The sequence below is a fragment of the Mercenaria mercenaria genome, chromosome 7, assembly GCF_021730395.1.
Source record: "Mercenaria mercenaria strain notata chromosome 7, MADL_Memer_1, whole genome shotgun sequence".
NCBI classification, from domain to species: Eukaryota; Metazoa; Mollusca; class Bivalvia; order Venerida; family Veneridae; genus Mercenaria; species Mercenaria mercenaria.
Window position 1 is genome coordinate 71,804,952 of NC_069367.1, and position 22,761 is coordinate 71,827,712.

At 35.0% G+C, this 22,761-nt stretch overlaps 1 protein-coding gene across 1 annotated transcript; it reads left to right on the plus strand.

Annotated features, from left to right (window-relative positions):
* Window positions 1-177: 177 nt before the first annotated feature.
* Window positions 178-21,905, plus strand: LOC123553937 (calcium-activated chloride channel regulator 4A-like). The gene is made up of 11 exons (XM_045343688.2): window positions 178-285; window positions 610-760; window positions 5,324-5,462; window positions 7,699-7,805; window positions 8,160-8,387; window positions 9,708-10,001; window positions 10,259-10,468; window positions 14,954-15,221; window positions 15,798-15,953; window positions 16,780-17,004; window positions 17,681-21,905. Exons 1-11 carry the CDS (start codon window positions 233-235, stop codon window positions 18,091-18,093), a joined length of 2,244 nt encoding a protein of 747 aa, XP_045199623.2. The 5' UTR covers window positions 178-232; the 3' UTR covers window positions 18,094-21,905.
* The last annotated feature ends 856 nt before the right edge of the window (window positions 21,906-22,761 follow it).

Below are 22,761 nucleotides of genomic sequence, written 5' to 3' on the forward strand. Positions count from 1 at the left end.
CTTTAAATAATGGACAAATATATCCAGCCATTATTTTGAAATTTACTTTCTTTTCCAATTTTATCAATATCACAATCTATCATTTAAACTGATACACAGATTCACGGTGAGTAGTGTTTCAGATGTTACTTAAAATAGAAAAAAAGTACTTAATTTATAAATCCATGATTCAGGTGAGATCATTGTGCACGAGTGGGGTCACCTTCGATGGGGATTATATGATGAATATCCAATGAACAAGGACCCCCACTTTTACCAAGCTGGAGGAAAATGGGAACCCGTTAGGTAAGTTTTCTTTAATAATTTCAATATCGATAACGATTGGCGAAATGATTAAAAGTAACTTTTCTTTTTCATCTGGGTAATTATATTATCATTTTTTTTTAATATATGAAAGAAAGCAATGTTTCAGTCTTTATAAATATCACATAGGATTTCATTTGTACGCAGGATAATTTTCCTTTCCATATGCCGGGTCCAGACTTTGTTCTGATTTTAGCTGTTACGGAATGACTTCCAGTTTATCAAAAGTGGATAATTACCCATTAAGCGGGGCTATATTATGCAAAAGCCATTATACAGTCGTTACCTTTGGAATTTTCTTTTCAGGTGTAGTACGTCAGTTCAAGGAGTTATTGCAGCAAGCAATCAAAAATGTAACCCAAACGTTACAAGTACTAAGATGCACAAGGATTGTAAATTCTATCCTCTCAAAAGCAAATATAGTAGTGCTAGTGTGATGTATTACCAGACACTAAAAGTAAGTGAGATATAATCATCAACCTGTAAAGATGCTTTTGTTAGATTGGTGTTTAAGCTGGGTTTCAAGGAGTGGAATATAATATCTGCATATAAAAATGTTAGTAAAGAAGTTTGATGTACTACAAGAATCTAAAAGTTAGCGAGATACAATTCATTAATGCATAAAGATGCTAATGCTAGTTTGATGTAAGACTTTAGTCTATAGTGCAGTCATATGGTAGAGTTCATGCTATTGGTCGGAAAAGCTTCATACTTAAATTACGGTCGAAAATAAGGATATTGTGTCTCAATTTAAAAAAAAAAATGAAAGAAAACAGAAAGCCAAAATTATTCAAAATTGCCACAATTCATAAAAATAAAAAGAAACGTGAGTTTAAAATATTTTTTTTCCAGCAAACCTGTTTTTAATGCAAATATTGATTACACATACTTATCTGAAAAGATTTCAGCTATTAATTGTTTTTCTTAACTGTATAATTACAGATATCGAGTTCCTTCCATTAGTTACAGTTTCACTATTTTTTGCTGCAGACAGCTTGTTTTGTTTAATTTTCTTTTACATCTTAACAGAAACTTAATATAATCTGAGTTAAAATGAACAACAACAACAACAACAACAAAACCCATGCTTATAACGGTTTTATCCGAATACATTCTGACACATACTGTAGAGAAAAGAACTTAATTTTCTGACTACTTAGTAAATTAATTGATGTATGTTGTCATTTAGTTTGTTTTCGCTACATAAATTGAAATCAACACCTTTCCTTATTATGTCTCCCACCACACAGTGGTGTGGGAGACATATTGATTTACTCTAGTCTGTGGGACTGTGTTTCCGTGTGTCTGTCACAAAGCTTGTCCGCACTTTTAAGTCGGACATTTCTCATCCGATCTTCACCAAACTTGAACAAAATGTGTTTGACCATAAGACCTCGGCCAAGTTCGATAACTAGCCAAATCGATCGAAGCATTTTGGAGTTGCGGCCCTTGAATTACCGAAAAACCAGCCCTTTTACTCTTGTCCACACTATAAGTCAAACATTTCTCATCTGATCTTCACCATAAGAAACAAAATGTGTTTGACCATAAGACCTCGGATAAGTTCGATAATGAGCCAAATCGGTCCAGGCATTTTGAAGTTATGGCCCTTGAATTGTAGTGAGTAAACAGTATATAAAGACTGACTTGCTATTTAGGTGATTAGGCAGTTGTGGGAGACATTCGCTTTTCTCAAAAGCAGCTCTAGTTTATTTCTAAAATGAGTAAACACTACTTTTTCATCCATGTAGTAATATTTTCGTAGAACTTATGTGTCGATTTAAAATCTGTAATTTTCAAGACATAAGAAATAAAAGTGGCATGAATCCCAGACCTTATCAACAAAGTGGCATTCAACGTCTGTAGAATTATTAGAAAAACTTAACAGGAATATAAACATGCAGATACTAACGCATTACTCATGTTGAATCTAATGACATTAATAATGACCACCTACCGTAAAACACAAGGATGAAAGTCAAACAGGGAAAACACATCCAAAGAATGCAGCCACCCATACAATATTCCAAACAATTTCTAGGGAAATGGGAGATACACAATGTATTGATATAAGAACCCGGATAGTGCCAAGGAACAAATACTAATTACAAGAAAACTACAGTTCATAAGAACTTGATATTGGAAACCATACAATATCAAAGAGTTCTGGTTAGTTTCATCAAGGTTGATGTCTTCAATGACACGGTTTCTTCTTAAGTCCCTATTCTGCCTATGGCCTTCTATCATGTTGTTGATGATAAGGCTGGGGGAATTACTGAGAAGACGCTTTTAGGTTAGAGTAAGAATTTTGTACAATGGGACTAATTCAATATAGGGGTAATCTGAATATGATCAGAAGTCCTAGTTTTGATACGAGCTGCTGTGTTCTGAATATGTTGCAGTTTGTGCAATACGGTGCTATGAATAACATGAAACAACGCATTGTAATAGTTTAATTGCGATGTAAGCAGGCAGGTCATAAGGGTGTTGATTGCATCACAGGTTAGTTGCCTATTTTGTGTTGTAATGGATATACAGCCTTTCATACAGAGTTAAACTGTTATAACGTGTCCACGTTAATGTCTAACACTGCTCGAATTCCTCACATACTTTGTTGCTTTCATCACAGAATCACTTCCCTTCATCGGGTGGTTAACGATGTGCCAGGGATGTTTCTTTGATATGAACATTATCGTTTCTGTTTTATCAGCATTGAGATTGAGCATGCAACAATGCATCCATGATACAACCTTGATACGGGGCAATGCCTAACTCTTAGTCACCACAACTTTAATGTCTTAAAAGACAGATACAACTGAGAAGCACTGGTGTAGTAACGATGAATCATCCCAATTTTGCACCAACGGATTTTTTTATTTCAGTATTTCCCGTAAGCCTGCAAAGGCATTGATAATTCCCTATCAGTGCAAACCATTTTGTAGCAATTTCTTAGATAGACGACATCCGATCTTCATAATGGTGCAGAAGTCATTATCACAGAGTTTTCTTGCCAATAGTGATTATTCCAGTAGCGTGACAATTGTAACAAACTTGGCCAAGAGACTGAATGATGCCATTCTCTGACTCCGTTAGGTCAATGTATGGACTTCCGTAAGAGCAGACTAAGTTGAGGGAAACTTTCTATATGTTTCATATGCAGACTGCAGTCCCTCATGAAGTTTGTTCTTTTCTAGATGCTGCTCTTACGTGATATCAACAACCATTTCCTAAACCTTAAGAAATGAGTGGAAGCCGGGATCACGCATGCATGTTGCTTTTGTGTCTGTTGGTTCTATATTAGATTTCTTAAACATTTTTGGTGCATTACCTAAATGCATGGAATGTATTTATTACCTTTTCTTTTTTGGTTGGGTTTAACGTCGCACCGACACAATTATAGGTCATATGGCGACTTTCCAGCTTTGATGGTGGAGGAAGACCCCAGGTGCCCCTCCGTGCACTATTTCATCACGAGCGGGCACCTGGGTAGAACCACCGACCTTCCGTAAGCCAGCTGGATGGCTTCCTCACATGAAGAAGTCAACGCCCCGAGTGAGGCTCGAACCCACATCGATGAGGGGCAAGTGATTTGAAGTCAGCAACCTTAACCACTCGGCCACGGAGGCCCCCTATTTATTACCTAAATGCATAGAATGTATTTATTACCTAAATGCATGGAATGTATTTATTACCTAAATGCATGGAATGTATTTATAGATTTTGTAATAAATGTTTAGAGTTCATCAAGACATTTCTAAAAAGTCATGTCGACATCTACTGTTGCAGGAGTTACATCTACAAAACAGTTTGTTATTACATGATGTTCTGTAAACTTTGAGTCTACCCGATCTGGGCTAAGTGATTTGTCCTGTGTTAGTTTATGTCATTCCGTATGTTTTTAATTTCTTTTATTGATGGAAAAGTCTCTGCAATTCTGAGCAAGTTCCTTGATGTGTGCTTGCCTAGTGAATTCGTGAATTCGGCTAGACACTCACTATTGATATCAATATCGTGTAAGGTTTCGTGGCCTTTATGCTATACAGGTGATACTGAAAAAGAGATATTGCCTCAACTGCAACGGCTGTAATGCTATGTATAGCTGTAAAAATGTGGCAAAAAATGATTAAGTTAAAATTGACTACTTGGATAATAAACATATATTCTTTGCATTTGCAAAGTGAATGGATAGACATTAATTTGGTAGAAATCCAATATGTGTAACTCGTTCAACATTATATTCAACTTTATTTATAAAGTAACGTAAGATGGTAGGCTGTGCCTGCTGCTAAATAAGGCTTTATAACTTGTTTTTGTTTCTTAATAACCTTTCTATGTACATATCACAAAAATGTGTTAAATGTTAATTATTACTTTATACAGTTCATACTAAAGATCAAAATGTTCGTTAGCTACAGCATAACAGTATATAACTTCCTTTCGTTTTCTTAGTTAGATAATATTAATTAACATTTTAAACAAGTTTGATGCTTTTCCCACAAATAGCACAATTTTATGAAGTTGAGTTATAATTTGGCTGCACTATTAGAAGCGAGTGAGTGGACATACCTACATGTAATCAGTGCCAGCTTTATGGATTTCCAGAACCTTAAAGCATGTAAATGTTCACATCTGTGTCCTTAACTAATTTGGAGGAGTAGTATTGAACATGTAATTAAATATCTTATTCTTATTGGATGGAAATGTTTGGATTTTTTATAGTGAGTAGTATTATTTAAATACGAAGACCAAATGAAATGGAATCAAAATGATAATGACTTAATGTTACAGTGTTATGATTTTTAAATTATGAAGAATACTACTATATCAAAATTGCGTATTCGTAGATCTCTCTCTCTCTCCCTCTCTCTCTTTCTCTCTCCCTCTCTCTCTCTCTCTCTATATATATGAAATATGCGTTATTGTTTAGTATATAAATACCTTAAATTTGTATAAAATCAACATCGTAGATATATTCTGTGTAAATTCTAATTTGCATAATATACATATTGAAATCATTTAGCTTTCAATGTTCTGTGACAAAGAGGGTCCGGATGTGGCAAAAGAACTTCAGCACAACAAACTTGCCCCAAGCAGACAGAACAAAAAATGTGCTCATAGAAGTGCCTGGGAAGTTATGAGAGAACATGAAGACTTCAAAGGTAATCTCTACAGGCAAACAGGGCTAAAAGAAACGTTCATATTATTTAGATTCTATACTAACTCAAATAGTTTGGGCCACTATGCCCATGATCTCCCTGGATTTTCGGCTTTATTTTTGCAAGATATAGATACTACTTATATTTTTGTTTGTTAATGTCCTCAGAAGCCCAATGGGTTTTTGGTGACCGAGACCGAAAGTGTAATGTTGCTATTTTTGTACGAATACTAAGGTTTTGTTTTCAAAGGTGATGACTTTACGATTCTGATACAATTTTTAATTACCAACCTGTTGTTTTTTCGGAAACGGTCAACATTTTTAGCTTACCTGTCCGACGCCGGTCAGTCGTTGTCCATGCGTGCGTCCATCTTGTCGTCCGTCGTCAATAATTTCATTAAACGACATCTCCTCCAAAAGTACTGAATGGATTTTGATGAAACTCGGCGTGGGTGTTTTTTTGAGTGGTCGTCTACCAAAGTTGGCCAAACGGTTCTTGGCTGCATATAGGGGCCGCAAGCTTGAAATAGAAAACTCTTCAAACAACATCTGATTTGTCCGAAAATATGGCCTTGGGATGTTGTCACCTTTTTTTCTTTATGTGTATATATTGGAAACAAACGTGGGATATATTTTATAAAAATATTTTGTAAAATGAAAAGTACATATTCTTTGAAGGCATTAATCAAAATTTTGATTATATGTATAGTTTCAGGTTGGTATGGTTCTTACCTAACTGCATGTTTTAAAGCGAAGCATAAAATCACCAGGCTCTATTTCTAAGGATTTTAAAGCAGTCCTTAAAATGACAATGTATTCGGTCTTCTGTCGTAGTAACTTGGTTAGAATTTTTCTTTTGGGGCAAAAGAATGGACATACAAAGAGAAAGTGAAATTCGCCGCCTACTTTGTTTAAACTGAATATATTCCATTAACGAGAATAAATGGGAGTTATGAAACTTACCCTTTGCAACAGGAAACGTGAGTAACGGAAATGCTCTGGCAGTTTACTAAAATATATCTCGAATTGGATAACTCCTGTATTTTGATTTTTTTTAGGATTTTACCAGTTATAGTCTATATCAAAAGCCTCAACAGGTAGATGAATTAGTAGAGTGCGAGTTTATTCTGCTTTCAACACTTTGAAGGAGTCTATACATCATTTTATTTCTTCTACTAAATTCAAAATCTAAGACTAGCCAAGGGTTTAAATAGGAACCTTCTCTTTATTATAAGTTTTCTTACATGAGTACTTATAAATAGTAACAGTTTTGTGCTGAAAATGCTCCTGTTATCGTATTATCACATTATCATAACTGGCCCCGGGGCCATTATCGATAATAGCCCTGACATTAACACGGAAAATTAACGTCCGTGAACAGAGATGACGCCGAGACGTTCCATTGGGGGTAAAACAGCGAATAGTTCAGTTTTAATTATGTTATTTTAAGCATAGCGTCTTGCATTCGTCCTGAAATAACTTATTTTCAACTCTCAATTATGCTGCTTAGTACACTTGTCAAGACATTTGATTTTATGCAATATATAGCCTATAAATGACACACTTAACGTTTCTTCATATGTCATAGGTCTTTCGTCAGATTGCTCTGTGTCTGTACTAGTAGAGGATGAATTTCGCGCCCTGTGTGGCTGCGTTTGCTATATACGTTTATCATGAAAAGGGAGGTATATAAATCTATAATGATAATAATAATAATAATTTTAATAATAATAATAGGTAAACATGTAATAAACAGGTAAATACATGGAAGAGCTGTGCCTTCGAGTGATAATTGCCCTGGAAGAAGATAATAGCTCGAATGCTTTGGCTTTAAATTATCACCTTGCCAGGGCCATTATCACTCAAAGGCATCGTTTTCCCATTTAATAACATATTCACATAAACCATACCAAAAATTAACATGAAAGAATATGTTTAGATTTTACAATGTAAACAAACCCGTACAACATGCATTTGACTATCAAAGTTTTCCACTAAAGGATGCACTCAATGTCGGTGATAATTGATAAAATGGGCTTGTTATAATGCCTAATGCTACTACATGATCTATACCGATGACGTGGAGTTTTAAATAAATGTAGGTCAAAGTTTGTCTGCCTGATCAGTTGTTTGGAAAAGGGTCTACTTGGATTTTTATTCACTTTGACAACATTTTATGTTAACTTCAGTTAAAGTTGACTTCGAATTTCAAGAGCGGAATCATTGTTTGTTTTCTTTAGATAGTCAAAGTCAACCCTCCTCGACCAACACTGTTCCTGAATTTGAGTTTATTCAAGAATCTGCGAGTTACAGAGTGTTTGTTTTTGACGTCTCCTGGAGTATGGACGTAAGAAAATGTCTGAAAAATTTAGTCCAAGATTAGAGTATCTTTTTAACACATTACTACAAAATGATAACATTTTGAAAAAAGTGTTTCTGACAAAAAAGAAATAGATGTACCATTCTTAATGTAGTGTAACGTTGCTCAATGCATTTCGTTATTATCATTTTAAAATAAATTCATTTTAAATTGGCGGTTTTATATATCAATTTTGAGTTGGAACATCAGTTATAACTCAGACTTTGTTAAAATCAGAAATGTTGATAATATAGTGTCATTACAATGCAAAAAGTCACACAAACTGTGAAATTGAATGTAACCTGATTTATTAAAACTTGTTTGTTTTGTTTTACTTTTAAGGGAAGTAGAATAACATACCTGAACCAGACTGCTGAGTACATCATACAAAATATTGTTCCAAAAGATAGCTGGCTTGGAATAGTGACATTTGGCGACGACGCGAATATTACGAAGCCCATGATACAAGTTGTGAAACAAGCTGACCGTGAAGAGCTCAAAGATGCTGTACCTAAGAAAGTGGCAAATCAACACACTTGCATTCCTTGCGGTATTACCAAAGCCATAAAAGTAAGCATCATGCAAATTGAAATACCTTCACGTAGAACCTCTTGTTGCAAAATTGTTTATGTGTCTAGAATAAAGAAGAAATAAAAAAGGAAAACCTCTTTGCCCGAAAACAAATCTATTACGAGACATTTGTATCTAGACCGAAAGGACGTTTTGAAGATTTCCCTTGGTGATACAGCAACATAAACGTTTTCTGTACGTATTGAGCATGTGATGGCAATATTACAGTTAATGGTTATAAACGTCTAGTCTAATTTAAATTGTGGAAGTCTTTATTTAAAATAAACATATTTTGAAATTCGAGATATACATTTTGGCACCTAATGCAATACCGAATAAACTTCAACATTATTCAATTGTTCTATTTTCAGTTTTTGATGTTAGTATTTTTCATATAAGTTAAATACATTTTAACATGACAAAAGTTGGAGTATCTCTGTTTTGTAGTTTTAAGAGTTTTGGTCAGTTGATAAATGCATTCAAAACTATAACAACTGGTCAAGTATTTTACACTTATTTGTGTTCACTAAGTGCTTAGTACATGTTACATTTTCACCGGATTTGTTTTCCCATTCCTGCTGTCTTTCCAAAACAGAATTACTTAAATCTAGGTATTAATTCGCTAAAATACTTTTGGAATGATCTAAATTTAAAAAATACTTACTATATTTGTCAAATAATTGTATTGACGATCATATATTCAGTTGAAGGAGTTTAGAAGGCATATATATTATTATTATTTTATTATGACATCTCATATTCTCTCTCTTGTTTGCACAACTAGGATAGACTGTAAATAATGGTCTCAGGAGCTGTATTGCTTAAATGTGGCCGTGTTACTGTAAATTAACCATATTGTAAAACTAAAGGCTGCTGGAACATAGATATCGTTCTAACACCTCGTTAAAAAGGAAAATAATTCACGGCTATGAGCGATATTGCATACTGTCGAATTCCGCATGTTGCTATCATTTGCTAGAGAGACAATTGGTGGCGTAAGAGTCTTACGTTCTGGAAAGTGACGTTGACAGAAACAGAAGCGAGAGGGCTTTATCTAATAAAGCGTAACTGTCTCATACAAAAAGTAACACACAATTTTCTTTTTATAAGGCAGATATACTCGTATATTCATGTTTTTATTTTCATTGCACTACTTTATGCCACTTTGGGCTAATTTGTTCATAAATATCATGTCTTTCACTTCACTGTTTATGTTACATACCAAGGATGAATTTTTATATTATGTTAAACGCATACATTCGTACAAACACACAAACAGCTTTTGTTAGAATACTTTACTCGTATAATGATTCTTCGTAGATTCTGAAAGAGTCGATGGGGAATCCTGAAAGTGGCGAGATCATTCTTCTCTCAGATGGCAAAAACAACCTCGGTGATATACCTACCGTTCTGCAAAAGGCAATAAAAGAAAAAGTCGTTATACATACGATTGCGATGGACAATCAGTCAGATATGAAATTGTCTGAAATTGCAAGGAAAACAGGCGGAAAACATTTGACTTACTTGAATATAGGAAGGATAAGTTTAACAACCGCATTTACGGAATTGCTGATTAGTGGCTCTTCACCTACGTCAAGTCAAGGATCCGTCATGGTATATATTGAAGTATTATTTTCATTGTTGAATGCTTGTAAACAAATCAGTAGTAGTCAGCTGTGGGAAGTAGAATCTCATTATAATTAATTATTTTGTTTCCAAAATTTTGTCTTGGTAACAAAATCACCCCAAGCAAGAAAATAATTCCTTTTTCTTAAACAGATATATAAAAGCTACATGGGCTAGATTATTAAACGGAAAATTAGGGTTCAGTAATTTTTAAAAGGAATGAACTGGAATTTCATATATTTCAGCTATTATCGGAGAGAATTAATTCAGTTACATCGCAAGAAATCAACTTACAATTTCCAATCGAACGGGGTTTAGGTAGAAACACTTCAGTAGTTGTTATGTCTCAGTCAGCGATTATCCATAAGCTTCAAGTAAACGGACCAAACGGGTTTCAAACGGAAGTGGTTGCAGACAGGAATACTGCAGATGTGACTATGCCTGGAATTGCACAGGTAACACCAACATGACATTATAAAAGGATTGATCTAGTTGGTGTTTTTTGATGAACAGAAACACACTTATTCGCAATGAAAATCTAGAATTTCAGAATTTATACTTGAAACATGGTGCGGTTACTGACGTCAAATTGTATCATGACGTTTTAAAATTCGTACATCGATGAGATATTGTCAAGGAATAAACACAAGCTGCAATATAATTCTAATCATAATAACATAGTAGCCTTTTAACACTGTTTGCTTGCCCACGAAGATAATCTATCCTTTTTCTCATATTCTCTTTACTTCTAAAACGTAAGTTTGATTCTTTTTATATTTCATTGTCCGGTCGTGATCTATTGAAAACGATCAATTGCTTCCAACTGCACCTTACAGTGAATCATAGATTATTCAGAGCCAATACTCGTCAACGTTTTAAAAAACTAAAAATGCTGCAAATATTTAAAAAGAACAAGTAGCAAAGACACTGCATGAAAGGGCATTCTGCAGTTATACACATCTCTGTAAGATGTCGTTTTTAAGTCTTAAGTTTCAGCTTTAGACCGTTGATAAACATAGACCAAGATTTTAGATTTCTTTTATGCAATTTATAGGTAAGCTTTAAATTTAAGCTTTTTATATATTTACCTGTTCTCAGTTCACTTCTCCCGCCCGATTAGCTCAGTAGGTAGATCATTGGTCTACGGTTCGCTGGGTCGTGAGTTCGATCCTCGTGCCGGGCGTATGTTCTCCGTGACGATTTGATAAAGGCATTGTGTCTGAAAAAAAATCGTCCTCCACCTCTGATTCATGTGGGGATGTTGGCAGTTACTTGCGGAAAACGGGGTTGTACTGGTACTTAATCCAAGAACACTGGTTAGGTTAACTACCTGAAATACTGTTGAAAAACGGCGTTAAACCCAACACACACAAAAAAAAAAATCAATTCATTTCTTCATTTCTCTAATTCACGCCTGGTAAACAACAGAGCTTCCTCTTTCAGAGGTATACGCTAAATCGCTCTGTCGCAACTTCCGAGGTAGTGCACGATCACGATAAACGTCAATAAAGGTTAGTATCATCATATTTTTTGCATTTTTACAATCATTGAATCAAATAACAAAAATCGGGGAATAGTAGGCGATGTAGATAGGATTTAACTTTACAGAGATGCTAATTTACTCTTGATTTGTGGCCTTGACGGTGTTAACCAGCAAGCTGATTTAGCAGTGAATTTGGCCGTATTGTCATGAAAGCACTTTCATTGTCAAATATTTGCATCTTAACTGATATTAAGAAACAAACCAAATAGGCGTGAGATAGCTGTAAAGTATACAGTGCATTTGGAAACAAAAAAATGTACCGAAAACTGTTTGGGAGTAAAACAAGAGCTGTCGGAGGACAGCAACGCTCGACTATTCAACAGCCTTGTCAATTGAATGAATACAAAAGTTGAAAAAGGGGCATAATTTTGTAAAATGCAAAGTAGAGGTATTGAACCTCTGTACTGCATGTCATATCATGACAGTGAACAAGTGTGTGAAGTTTCAATCCTTTCCAATTTGTGGATACTGAGATACCAGCTTACATACAAAAACTTAACAAAAAACTGCTAAGTCAAAGGGGCATAATTTTGTAAAAATGCCAAGTAGAGTTATGGGACCTTCACAGTGCATGTTAGATCATGACAGTGAACAAGTGTGTGAAGTTTCAATCCATTTCAATTAGTGGATACTGAGATATCAGATTACATACAAAAATTTAACCAAAAACTGCTAAGTCGAAAAAGGGGCATAATTTTGAAAAAAAAAAAAGAGAGTAGAGTTATGGGACTTGCTTAGTGCATGTCAGATCATGATAGTGAACAAGTATGTGAAGTTTCAATCCATTCCCATTAGTAAGTACTGAGATACCAGCTTACATACAAAACCTTAACCAAAAATTTCTAAGTCGAAAAAGGGGCATAATTTTGTAAAAAAGCAAAATAGAGTTATGGAACCTGTGCAAGGTAGATCAGTTCATCACAGTGAATAAGTGTGTGAAGTTTCAATCCATTCCCACAAGTGGTTACTGAGTTACCAGCTTACATACAAAACCTTAACCAAAAATTTCTAAGTCGAAAAAGGGGCATAATTTTGTAAAAAAGCAAAACAGAGTTATCGAACCTGTGCAATGTAAGTCAGTTTGTCACAGTGAATAAGTGTGTGAAGTTTCAATCCATTCCCACAAGTGGTTACTGAGATACCAGCTTACATACAAAACCTTAACCAAAATCGGGACGCGGACGCCGACGCCGACGCCGACGCGGACGCCGACGCATGGGCGAGTGCAATAGCTCACTATTCTATGAATAGTCGAGCTAAAAATTCACTTTTTATTCTGAGAGACAGCCCTGTCGTGAAGGAGATAGTCATGTCGCCAAGGAGATAGCTCCGTGTTGCATAAACAGTCTCGAGCAGTTCTGAATGTAACAGGAAAGTAGTTATGTCCAGTTACGAGATACAATTCAGTTATCACGTTTTTATATTTATACAGCATTTGTATAATACAAATTGCTTTATACATGTATGTTCTTACATTTATTTCGCTTGTTTTGTATTTAATGCCGTTTTACCAAAACTTCTAGATTCAGCACCAGTACTAACTTGTTTTCAGTAAGTGACTATCAACTTCTCAATTTTTATCATTGTGTCATAGATGGAAGACAGATGCAAATGATTTCAGACACACTGTGAAATAGTCAGGGACATCAGACTCAAAGTCCATGATCAAGAGATCTGCACTCTCACTATTGACCTAAGCGGGCCGGCTATATTTTCTTAGATTCGGCATATGCTACCTTTTCTATAAAATAAATAAATTCAGTTAGAGAAAATGTAATACGTGAAATTATCTTGTGAAAAGCAAGGGTTACCTGTATTTCATAAGACGACAACTGTAGTGGCAGTGGTTCTGAAACTTGTTTACACTACGTATTACACTTGTAAAATCAAATCTGAATACAATGATGCCATAATTACTTTTCGTTGAGGACACTGCCAGTTTGTTTGAACGTACCGGTAAATAAAATGTACTTTGTACAAGTATAAGAGTCGCTATGACTTCATTATTGTACGAGCACGTTCAAATGCACTTGTGAAATAAAATCTGAAGTTTTAAACACTCGTGCTGATTTACTAGCTAAATGAAATTTATAGGACAAATTTATGAAGAAGCTAATCGTCAGGCATTTTGTGTGTTGACAATGTACGCAATAAATTAGCAACCTCAATTACACATACAATAACTGACAAAATGACTAAAGTGATCGAATTATAAACTTCAGAACTTTCTGTATAATTGGAATTTTAATTTTTATTTCTATCAATCTATCTTTTATCTGAACCAATCAGACGCGTTTGACTAAAATCATTTAAATTCGCTAGCACACGGCTACTAAACCCTAGCGCCACCACCAAAAGGTTGTGATAAGAAAATGAGCCATCAACAATTCCATGATGCAGATATAAATCGGCGAATATATTTCCGCGTAAGAATTTTTTTGCTATAGGTTGACTGCAATTTCGTTTAGATATTATGTAATATGTGGTGTCAAGAGCTTCTGGCCACGATTCCGACGTTTGTAAATTTTGAAATCAGTATGCATTCCAACTAAATTTCGATGCTTGGACACACTATATGAACATTATTGGGCATGTAAATGTTCTAATTGTGTATGATACAAACACATACATTATCGTTAAAAAAAGAAATACATCAGCATTTTTAAAAGTGGTGGCGCTTTCGCACCAGTGATGGCGCTATACAGTAGTGGTGGCGCTGTGGCGGACGGTTAGGGTTAGATTGTCTCTGACTGCAAAGAAGTAGTTTTATTCATGAGAAATAAGGTATGATTACAGGGATTGTCATTTACCTTTTTAAAGTTAATGTCTTAAAGCTATTTTAGAATTAAGGGAAGCATGTTTGTTATTAATGATTGAACGACTAATTTTTTAATCACATTATAAAACTTTTATATAAATATATGCAAGTATCATGCACACACTGTTAAGCTGCAGATGGGAAGTCTCAAGCGAAACTCCTAACAACAATAAAAAGAACAATATCTTGCCAAGCCTTTTTCTTTCATGACGAAACGGCCAAATTTATTGCTAAATCAGCTGGTTAAACACCGTCAAGGCCACAAATCAAGAGTAAATTAGTAAACTCTTTAAGTTCTCTGTAAAGTTAAATCCTATCTACATCACTTCCTACTATTCCCCGATTTTTGATATTCGAAACAATGCTTGTAAAAATGCAAATAGTTTGATGACACCCACCTTTGTTGACGTTCTGCCGGTTATCGCGACATGCACTAGCTCGGAAGTTGCGACAGAGCGATTTAGCGTATACCTCTGAAAGAGGTAGCTCTGTTGTTTACCAAGCGTGTAATAGGAACAAAAGATTGCCATACAGTTAAATCATTATATGAGATATTTTTACATATATTGTTCTGAATAGGTGGGTGATTATGAAATAACCATCACAACAGACGGTAGCAATCAAGCGATCGAATGTATAGTGATGACAACACCAGTAGTTAGTGACAATGATATTATCAGAGTTTCGGCAAAAACTTCATCTATCTTTGACTTGACATCCGGAAAACTTCCCATCATTTATGCAGACGTAACAAAGGGTTATATGCCAGTTATCAATGCAACGGTTAAAGCTTTTATTGATGCAGACGGAAGTTCATGCGAGACATTTCTAACAGACAATGGCATAGGTAGATATTAATAAATTGATATACATTGTAATTAAATAAAGATTTTCAAATGCTACCTTCTTAAGTCTGATAAATGAAAAGTTATGGATTTGTACTTTGTGACATTCTATTTTAAAATAAAATCTTGATTCTAAACTATCAGACAGATTGATATCATCACGTTGCATCGGTTCTCTGTTAAACGCATATCAAAATATCATCATTCAGTTATTTTCTATACAGTGGTTTTTATTTCACATAAATTTCAAACCTACTTTTCGAAATATAACAAAACAACTGCTATTCTATAAACCAACGTATACTGAAACTTGAATCAACGAAAATAAACAATATTCAGTTTGAAAATTACTTTGGTGTCAAAAATGCCTGAATTTTACAATGGATAATACTTTTGTCGATTAACTAAAATACCTTGAACATTTTAAAGTTCCCATTTTCACTCTTAGAGGTGTTTTAATCAGTCAATAACACGAATGGTAATGTCTAAGCTTAAAATAATAAAAAATCAAATGTGCTACAGAAACTGTAGACCAAACGGTGATTTCAAATGGAAGAACAATTTTAACTATGTTTCAGATCCAGATTCTTTCATTGAGGATGGTGTATATACAGGTTATATAACACCAGAGTGTTTACGATCTGGTCGAGTGAATATCAAGGTATATGCTGGTGGAAGAAGTGGGGAGACTAAAATTGGCTCAAGTCTCACAGCTTCATCAATTGCTAATTCAGGTACATTCACTAATGATTAGAATGTGTACCATTACAATGTAGTACAGTATCTAGTAAAGATAAAACATATACAGTAAAGACTGCATTAGCGACCCCTTGCTTTCAGCCACTTTCTGTCTAAACTGACCTTTCTTTTATTTCCTCCCGGTCCATTTCACATTACAAATGGCTCGTTTCTTGTGCCCCCCCTCCCCTGTCTGCCTGATGCGTACAGCGACCATGATTTCTTAGCACCAAACCAAGACACCAAACCTTTATAACAACTTTTTGACCCCTCCTTTCAAAGTGATAAAACTTCTCCAATGCAAATCTCAGAGTATGGTTCTCGATCTTAATAACTGCGTCACCGTCTTATCGATGAAAATTAAGTAAAGCAGACTGAAAGGTCATTTAAAATATTCCATTTTTATCAGTGTTTACAGGTCCATAATGAAATGCAAACTAGAGCATATCTTTTTTGCCTTAATTCAAAACCTCTTTTAGTCAGATTGTATATAAAGACTCCCTGTCTATCTTGACCTGTTTGAAATTCTCCATAGGTTGGTCACTGTAGACAGTCTTGTACCTTACTAATATAAGTTAAAAAAGTAAGTTTAAGGAAAATTTACAGCCATTTATGACTTCAACTGAATCTTCACTACCGGGCTGCTGACACAAAGTGTCTCCAAAAGGTTAGAAAAATGAAGCATATATTTACCAAACTTCCTAATGCGCTGTTGAAATTGTGCGCGCTCGCTGTACTTATTTCAGATCACACCGTAATAAAATGACTGGCATATAATTTGATCCAGCTACTTAAAATTAGGTTTCCTTGATCATATTTCAGCTGCTGAACATGAGAAAATATACTACGAGTCTTTTCAAAGAGTCAAAATTTTGGAGGAGATACATGTGTCACATATAAATCCGGCGAAAAAGGATGCAATCTCACCGGGTAGAATTACTGACGTAAATATACACCATATTGTAAAGGAAGACACACTTCAAGGAGAACGAAGGAACGTCACTATAACATGGACAGCAACCGGAGATGACAAGAATTTGGGCAGAGGTTTGTTTATTAATATTTTATGATAAAATGATAATTGATAGGCTGAGATTTTAAGACGCGTATGCGCACAACTACGATTACGAAAACACCTGCACGTAACAGCAAGTTATTGCTGGCGTTTGTCCGAGTTGTTTCCTAGATGTATATCTTCAGATTCAAGTTTTGTTTTTGTGAAGCAAGTTTGAAAATTTACGTCGGGGTGGTGGTGGGGAAGGGTTTGGAGGGGGGAGGGGGTAGAGCGAAACACTATAAAACTTTACTGGCGAAGGAGAAAACTTCCTATTTATCTTAGTAAGGCCCTACCAACTATTAAATTTGAAATTACAGTAGATAATTACACTGCTTGTGAAAGCTACTTGATCGACCAAATTCTATAAAAGATAAATATTATGCACATAAATTGTTACTTAGAACCTTTTGCCAAATCTGCAATATTCATTTCGTACTCACAAAATGATTTTATAGGAAATAAATTAAAATCAGTTTACATATAATTTTTTTTTTCTGTCGACCAGTTTTGGACGAAAAAATTTCATTCCGAACATTCTGAAAGTTCATATCTCACTTATTGTTTGATAGAACCTTTCGTCGAAGTTATTTTTAAAGTAATTCTGCTTCATGAAAAAAAAAAAAAAAAACATCTATATCCCTATAATAAAGATGTTTAACATTTTAGCATCAGAGTACATGCTTCGTATTTCGACTGATTTCGACACTTTGCTGAACAAGTATGATAATGCGGATATCCTTGCGATGAATGTAAGTTTGATACCAAAAGAAGCAGGAGAGGTTGAAGCATTGAAAATTGTAATAGAAGCGGAACAAAGATATTCAAATACAGCATACTTCGCCGTAAGGGCTATTGACGCCGCTGGAAATGTTGGAGAGGTCTCGAATATCGTTTCAATAGTTGTAGCAAAAGAATTTAGAGCATACGGTGAAAATGGAACTGTTATTTCTCAGGATAACGATGACAAAGACAGGGCAGAAACAACATCAAGGAGTTCAGCATATAATCCAGATGCGATGCTTATAGCGCTATGCATACTTATTATACATTACAAGAAGGATGTAATATCTTTAGTTTAAATGAGATAAAGGATGGCACTAATGGCTACAGACACTATATGTCTAGTTTTTATTTTGTTTGAAACTTGGGTTGTCTCGATCTACTTCAAATCTTTGTACATGAAGAAAGAATGCAAATAGCAGTTTTCGACTTTTTAGTTTTGTGCTCAGGGTGAAGTATTGTGATCGCTCACCGTTCGGCGTCCGTCCGTCCGTCCGTTGTATACGTCCGTCCGTCCGTTGTATACGTCCATCCGTCCGTCGTCCGTCCACACTTTCCTTTAAACAACATCTCCTCCTAAACCAACAGGCCAATTTTGATGAAACTTCACAGGGATATTCTCTGGATAGTCTTCTTTAAAAATTGTTCAAAGAATTGAATTCCATGCAGAACTCGGGTTGCCAAGGCAACCGAAAGGAAAAACTTTAAAATTTTTTTTCTCAAAAACCGGAAGCCCTAGAGCTTAGATATTTGGTGTGAATCATTGCCTAGTAGACCTCTACCAAGTTTGTTCAAATCATGACCCCGGGGTCAAAATTGACCCCGCCGTAGGAGTCACTTGATTTTACATAGGAAAATCTTTAAAAATTTTCCATTCAAAAACTAGAAGCCCTAGAGTTTAGATATTTGACATGTAGCATTGCCTAGTAGACCTCTACTAAAGGTATTCAAATCATGACCCCGAGATCAAAACTGACCCCGCCCCAGGGGTCACTTTATTTTACATAGATTTCTATAGGAAAATCTTCAATTTTTTTTAAAAGAATAAACCAGAAGGCCTAGAGCTTAGATATTTGACATGTATTATTGCCTAGCGGACCTCTACAAAATTTGTTCAAATCATGATTGATCCCCGGGGTCAAAATTGACCCTGCCCCAGGGGTCACTTGATTTTACATAGGAAAATCTTCAAAAAATTTCTAAAAATAAACCAGAAGGCCTAGAGCTTAGATATGTGACATGTAGCATTACCTAGTAGACCTCTACAAAATTTATTCAAATCATGACCCCATGAGTCACATTGACCCCGCCCCATGGGTTACTTGATTGTATATAGAAAAATCTTTAAAATTTTCTAAAAATAAACCTGGTGAGAAGGCCTAAATCTTAGATATTTGACATGTAGCATTGCCTAGTAGACTTCTACAAAATTTGTTCAAATCATGACCCTGGGGTCAAATTGAGCCCGCTCCATTGGGTTACTTGATTGTACATAGAAATATCTTCAAAAAATTTCTAAAAATAAACCAGAAGGCCTAGAGCTTAGATATTTGACATGTAGCATTGCCTAGTGGACCTCTACAAAATTTGTTCAAATCTTGACCCCCAGGGTAAAATTGACTCAACCCCAAGGGGTTACTTGATTATACATAGAAAAATCTTCAAAATTTTCTAAAAAAAAACCCAGAAGGCCTAGAGCTTAGATATTTACATGTAGCATTGCCTAGTGGACCTCTACAAAATTTGTTCAAATCTTGACCCCCACGGTAAAACTGACCCAGCCCCAGGGGTTACTTGATTGTACATAGGGAAAACCTCATAAATTTGCTAAAAATAAACCAGAAGGCCTAGATTACTTGATTGTACATCGGAAAATCTTCCAAAAAATTTCTAAAACTCATCAGTTTGACATTTGAAACATGTAGCTCATATTTCTCAGGTGAGCGATCCAGGGTCATCATGACCCTCTTGTTTCTTTTTGTTTTGTGATAAACACTGACAAAGATGTGTTTTCTCGGCTCGCCCCAATCACACTGTTTGGCTATGAATTATTTCGATTCTAATATGTTCTTTATTGTAAAATTTATATCAAATATGATTGAACTGTTTCCTCGCGCAAGCATGACGCCAATAGTAGGTATTTGTTAAAACACGCCAGGACCGGAAATGTGTATCAGTATGTGTATAAATTAATCAAAACATTTATGCAATGTGACATGTTATTAAGTAAAATATTTCATGAAATTTGAAAGCGCTATTTCTTGATGCGTACATGGCGCTAAATATCACGTAGACGTGACCTCAGCATAACATCGTTGTGATGATTAAAGCATTGTAAGCCATATTAGAATCAGAGTTCGAACTGGAAAGGTATGGCATTTATTTTCGAATGAGAACATATAAAAGTAGTAATCCGTTTTGTCCCTTGTTACATATAAAGATGTGATATATTTTGTAATATTGAAACAGCATTTCATAAAGTTGATGTATTTAGTAACATGCTACCTAGAATTCTTGATGATTTTATACAAGACTGGAGTAGAGATACTGCACGGAATGGAATAGGAAGAAACAAGCTTAGATTATATAAAACATTCAAAGTTTTTATACAGAGCAGTATTGTACAGCAGTCTTTAATAGATCATATAGGGGTGCATTAGTTCAGAAGTGGCACAGCCCCAGTTGGTATTGAGCTAGGATGATATAATAGTATACCGGCGGAGGAACGAACTTGTTTTCACTGTAGAGATTCTGTTGAAGAAGAAATACATGTTCTATTACATTGTCCGTTGTATAGCACTTTCCGAGTAGAACTGATTTCTAACAGCTTCAAACTTTAATACTAATTTTACAGAACTTACTGATATTGATAAGGTTGGGTATTTGCTCTCAAACACAGACATTGTATTTTTAAGTGCCAAAATCTGTTTTAATATCTTAAACGGAAGGAAAATAGAACGATATGGATGATCTTTAAGTAATTATGCATTGGTCTTTGGAAACATTTCATACTGTATCACATTTAATATCTGATATTACGGAAAACTATTTGCCTTTTTAGCTCGTCTGATCTTTGAAAAATCTACGAGGTATTGTCGTCAATGGTTAATTTTTTGTTTGTTTTATTTTTGTGTAGGTCCCTCTTTTCTCAAAACTATAAATCCTGCAGCGTTGTACATTTGTCTATCAACATTAGGTGACTTAATCGGCAAAGAACCATTACTCTGATATGCACTTAATTTAAATTTATGACCCCTTTTGTACTTTTTGAGAAAATACACTACGAGTCTTTGTGTGTGTGTGTGTGTGTGTGTGTGTGTTTAGGTCCACCTTTTCTCAATAACTATAACAGCTAAGGCATTGCATACTTGTTTATCATCATTATATGACTTCGTAGGCCAAGACACATAACTCTATCCTGCATTTTGTCAGAATTAGGGTCCTTTTTGTACTTAGAAATTCTGAACTATGACTTTTTCAGACAAGCGATGGCGCTCGTCTGCGGGGCTCTTCTTTATTTTTGCTCTCGTTCAATTCTTACTCAGTATCTCAACTTCACCCCAATACGCCGCTTCATCAAACATTTCAGTGCAGTCTACCTCACTCACTTGATGTTCCACTCAATAACTTACCTCCTCACTACATTCCAGTACTTCTGGTGATACTACATACTTCAGTTTACTCCACTCCACTGGATGTCAGCGTTATGTTTAAATAATTTGTCACTACTTCCATTTGTCTAATAGTATCTCTATATTATATTAAGAATTTAAGCATGGTATACTTACTGGATGATGATAACCTGTATTTTGTGATAAGATCCTGGATGATTTTAAAGAATATATATGTTTTAGGCATTTAGGCATTTGTCCCTGATACACTGATACAGTTTGTCTGTTTCCAAGGGCTAAAGGCATGTGTGTGTATATAATGTGTAGTTATTATAAATTTTTAGTGATAGGATACTAATATGAAACTATTTTAAAGTTTAATTCTGTAATAGATGTTTGTTCTCCTAGTCTCTAATATTTCTTTCAAGAAAGGTTTGCATGAATGTTTTATATGTAAATGTAACTGTAGTATATTTGTGTCCATGCAGAGTGAGACTATAATAAACATCTTATAAAATGCATTGGTTATTTCTTTTATCTTGTCAGATCAGATATTACATGTGTAGCGAATAGTTACAAATGTATCACTTATTCAAACTCGGCAAACTGAGTTATTGTACCTGCCCCATTTGATTACGTGACCTTTCCTACATAACTTAAACACAAGCTTCGGATTTGTTGCAAAAATGTGTGTAAACCTGTAAGATTCAACCTCATTGCTTAAAGATTCGTTTTCTTACATCATGAGAATATCTTTAAAATACTGAAATGTAATGGGTTCTGAGTATTTTGATGAACTTTACAGCTACCTGGCTGTATGTTTGATTTTGAAATTTGAAATTTAGTAAAGTAAGTAATAGTGGAAATTTTATCACCAAATTTCATACACATTTGAGGGTTGTTGCCTTTGAATGTAAATAGAAAAAAAATGAAACGATTATGGCCATATAGAATGGTACTCTTTGTGCTTGAAAGTCTGTTTGACAGGGGAAATTACACCTCATCGGTCAACGAATGTTTCGAGGGGGTCCTACAGAGTCATTTCTTACAACGTACGCTTTTAGGCTGACCATTTACAACCTGTGAAAGAAGAAACATATTGCGTCAAACAGTATTTCTAGTACAGACCTACTTGATATCAGAAATCTTAAACCGAACAGTTTGACATAGGACCGAGCTGGTTACGACAAACCGGACTGAACTGCTTCTCGGCGGTATTTGTCATAAGAAGTATAGATTTCACTTTACCCCTAAACAATGTTGAACGGACCCTATATGATATAAACAACGCGATTTCGCATTGCCTGCATTCATCTTTAGACAGTTTTCACCACCACACATCTATTAACAAAAAGC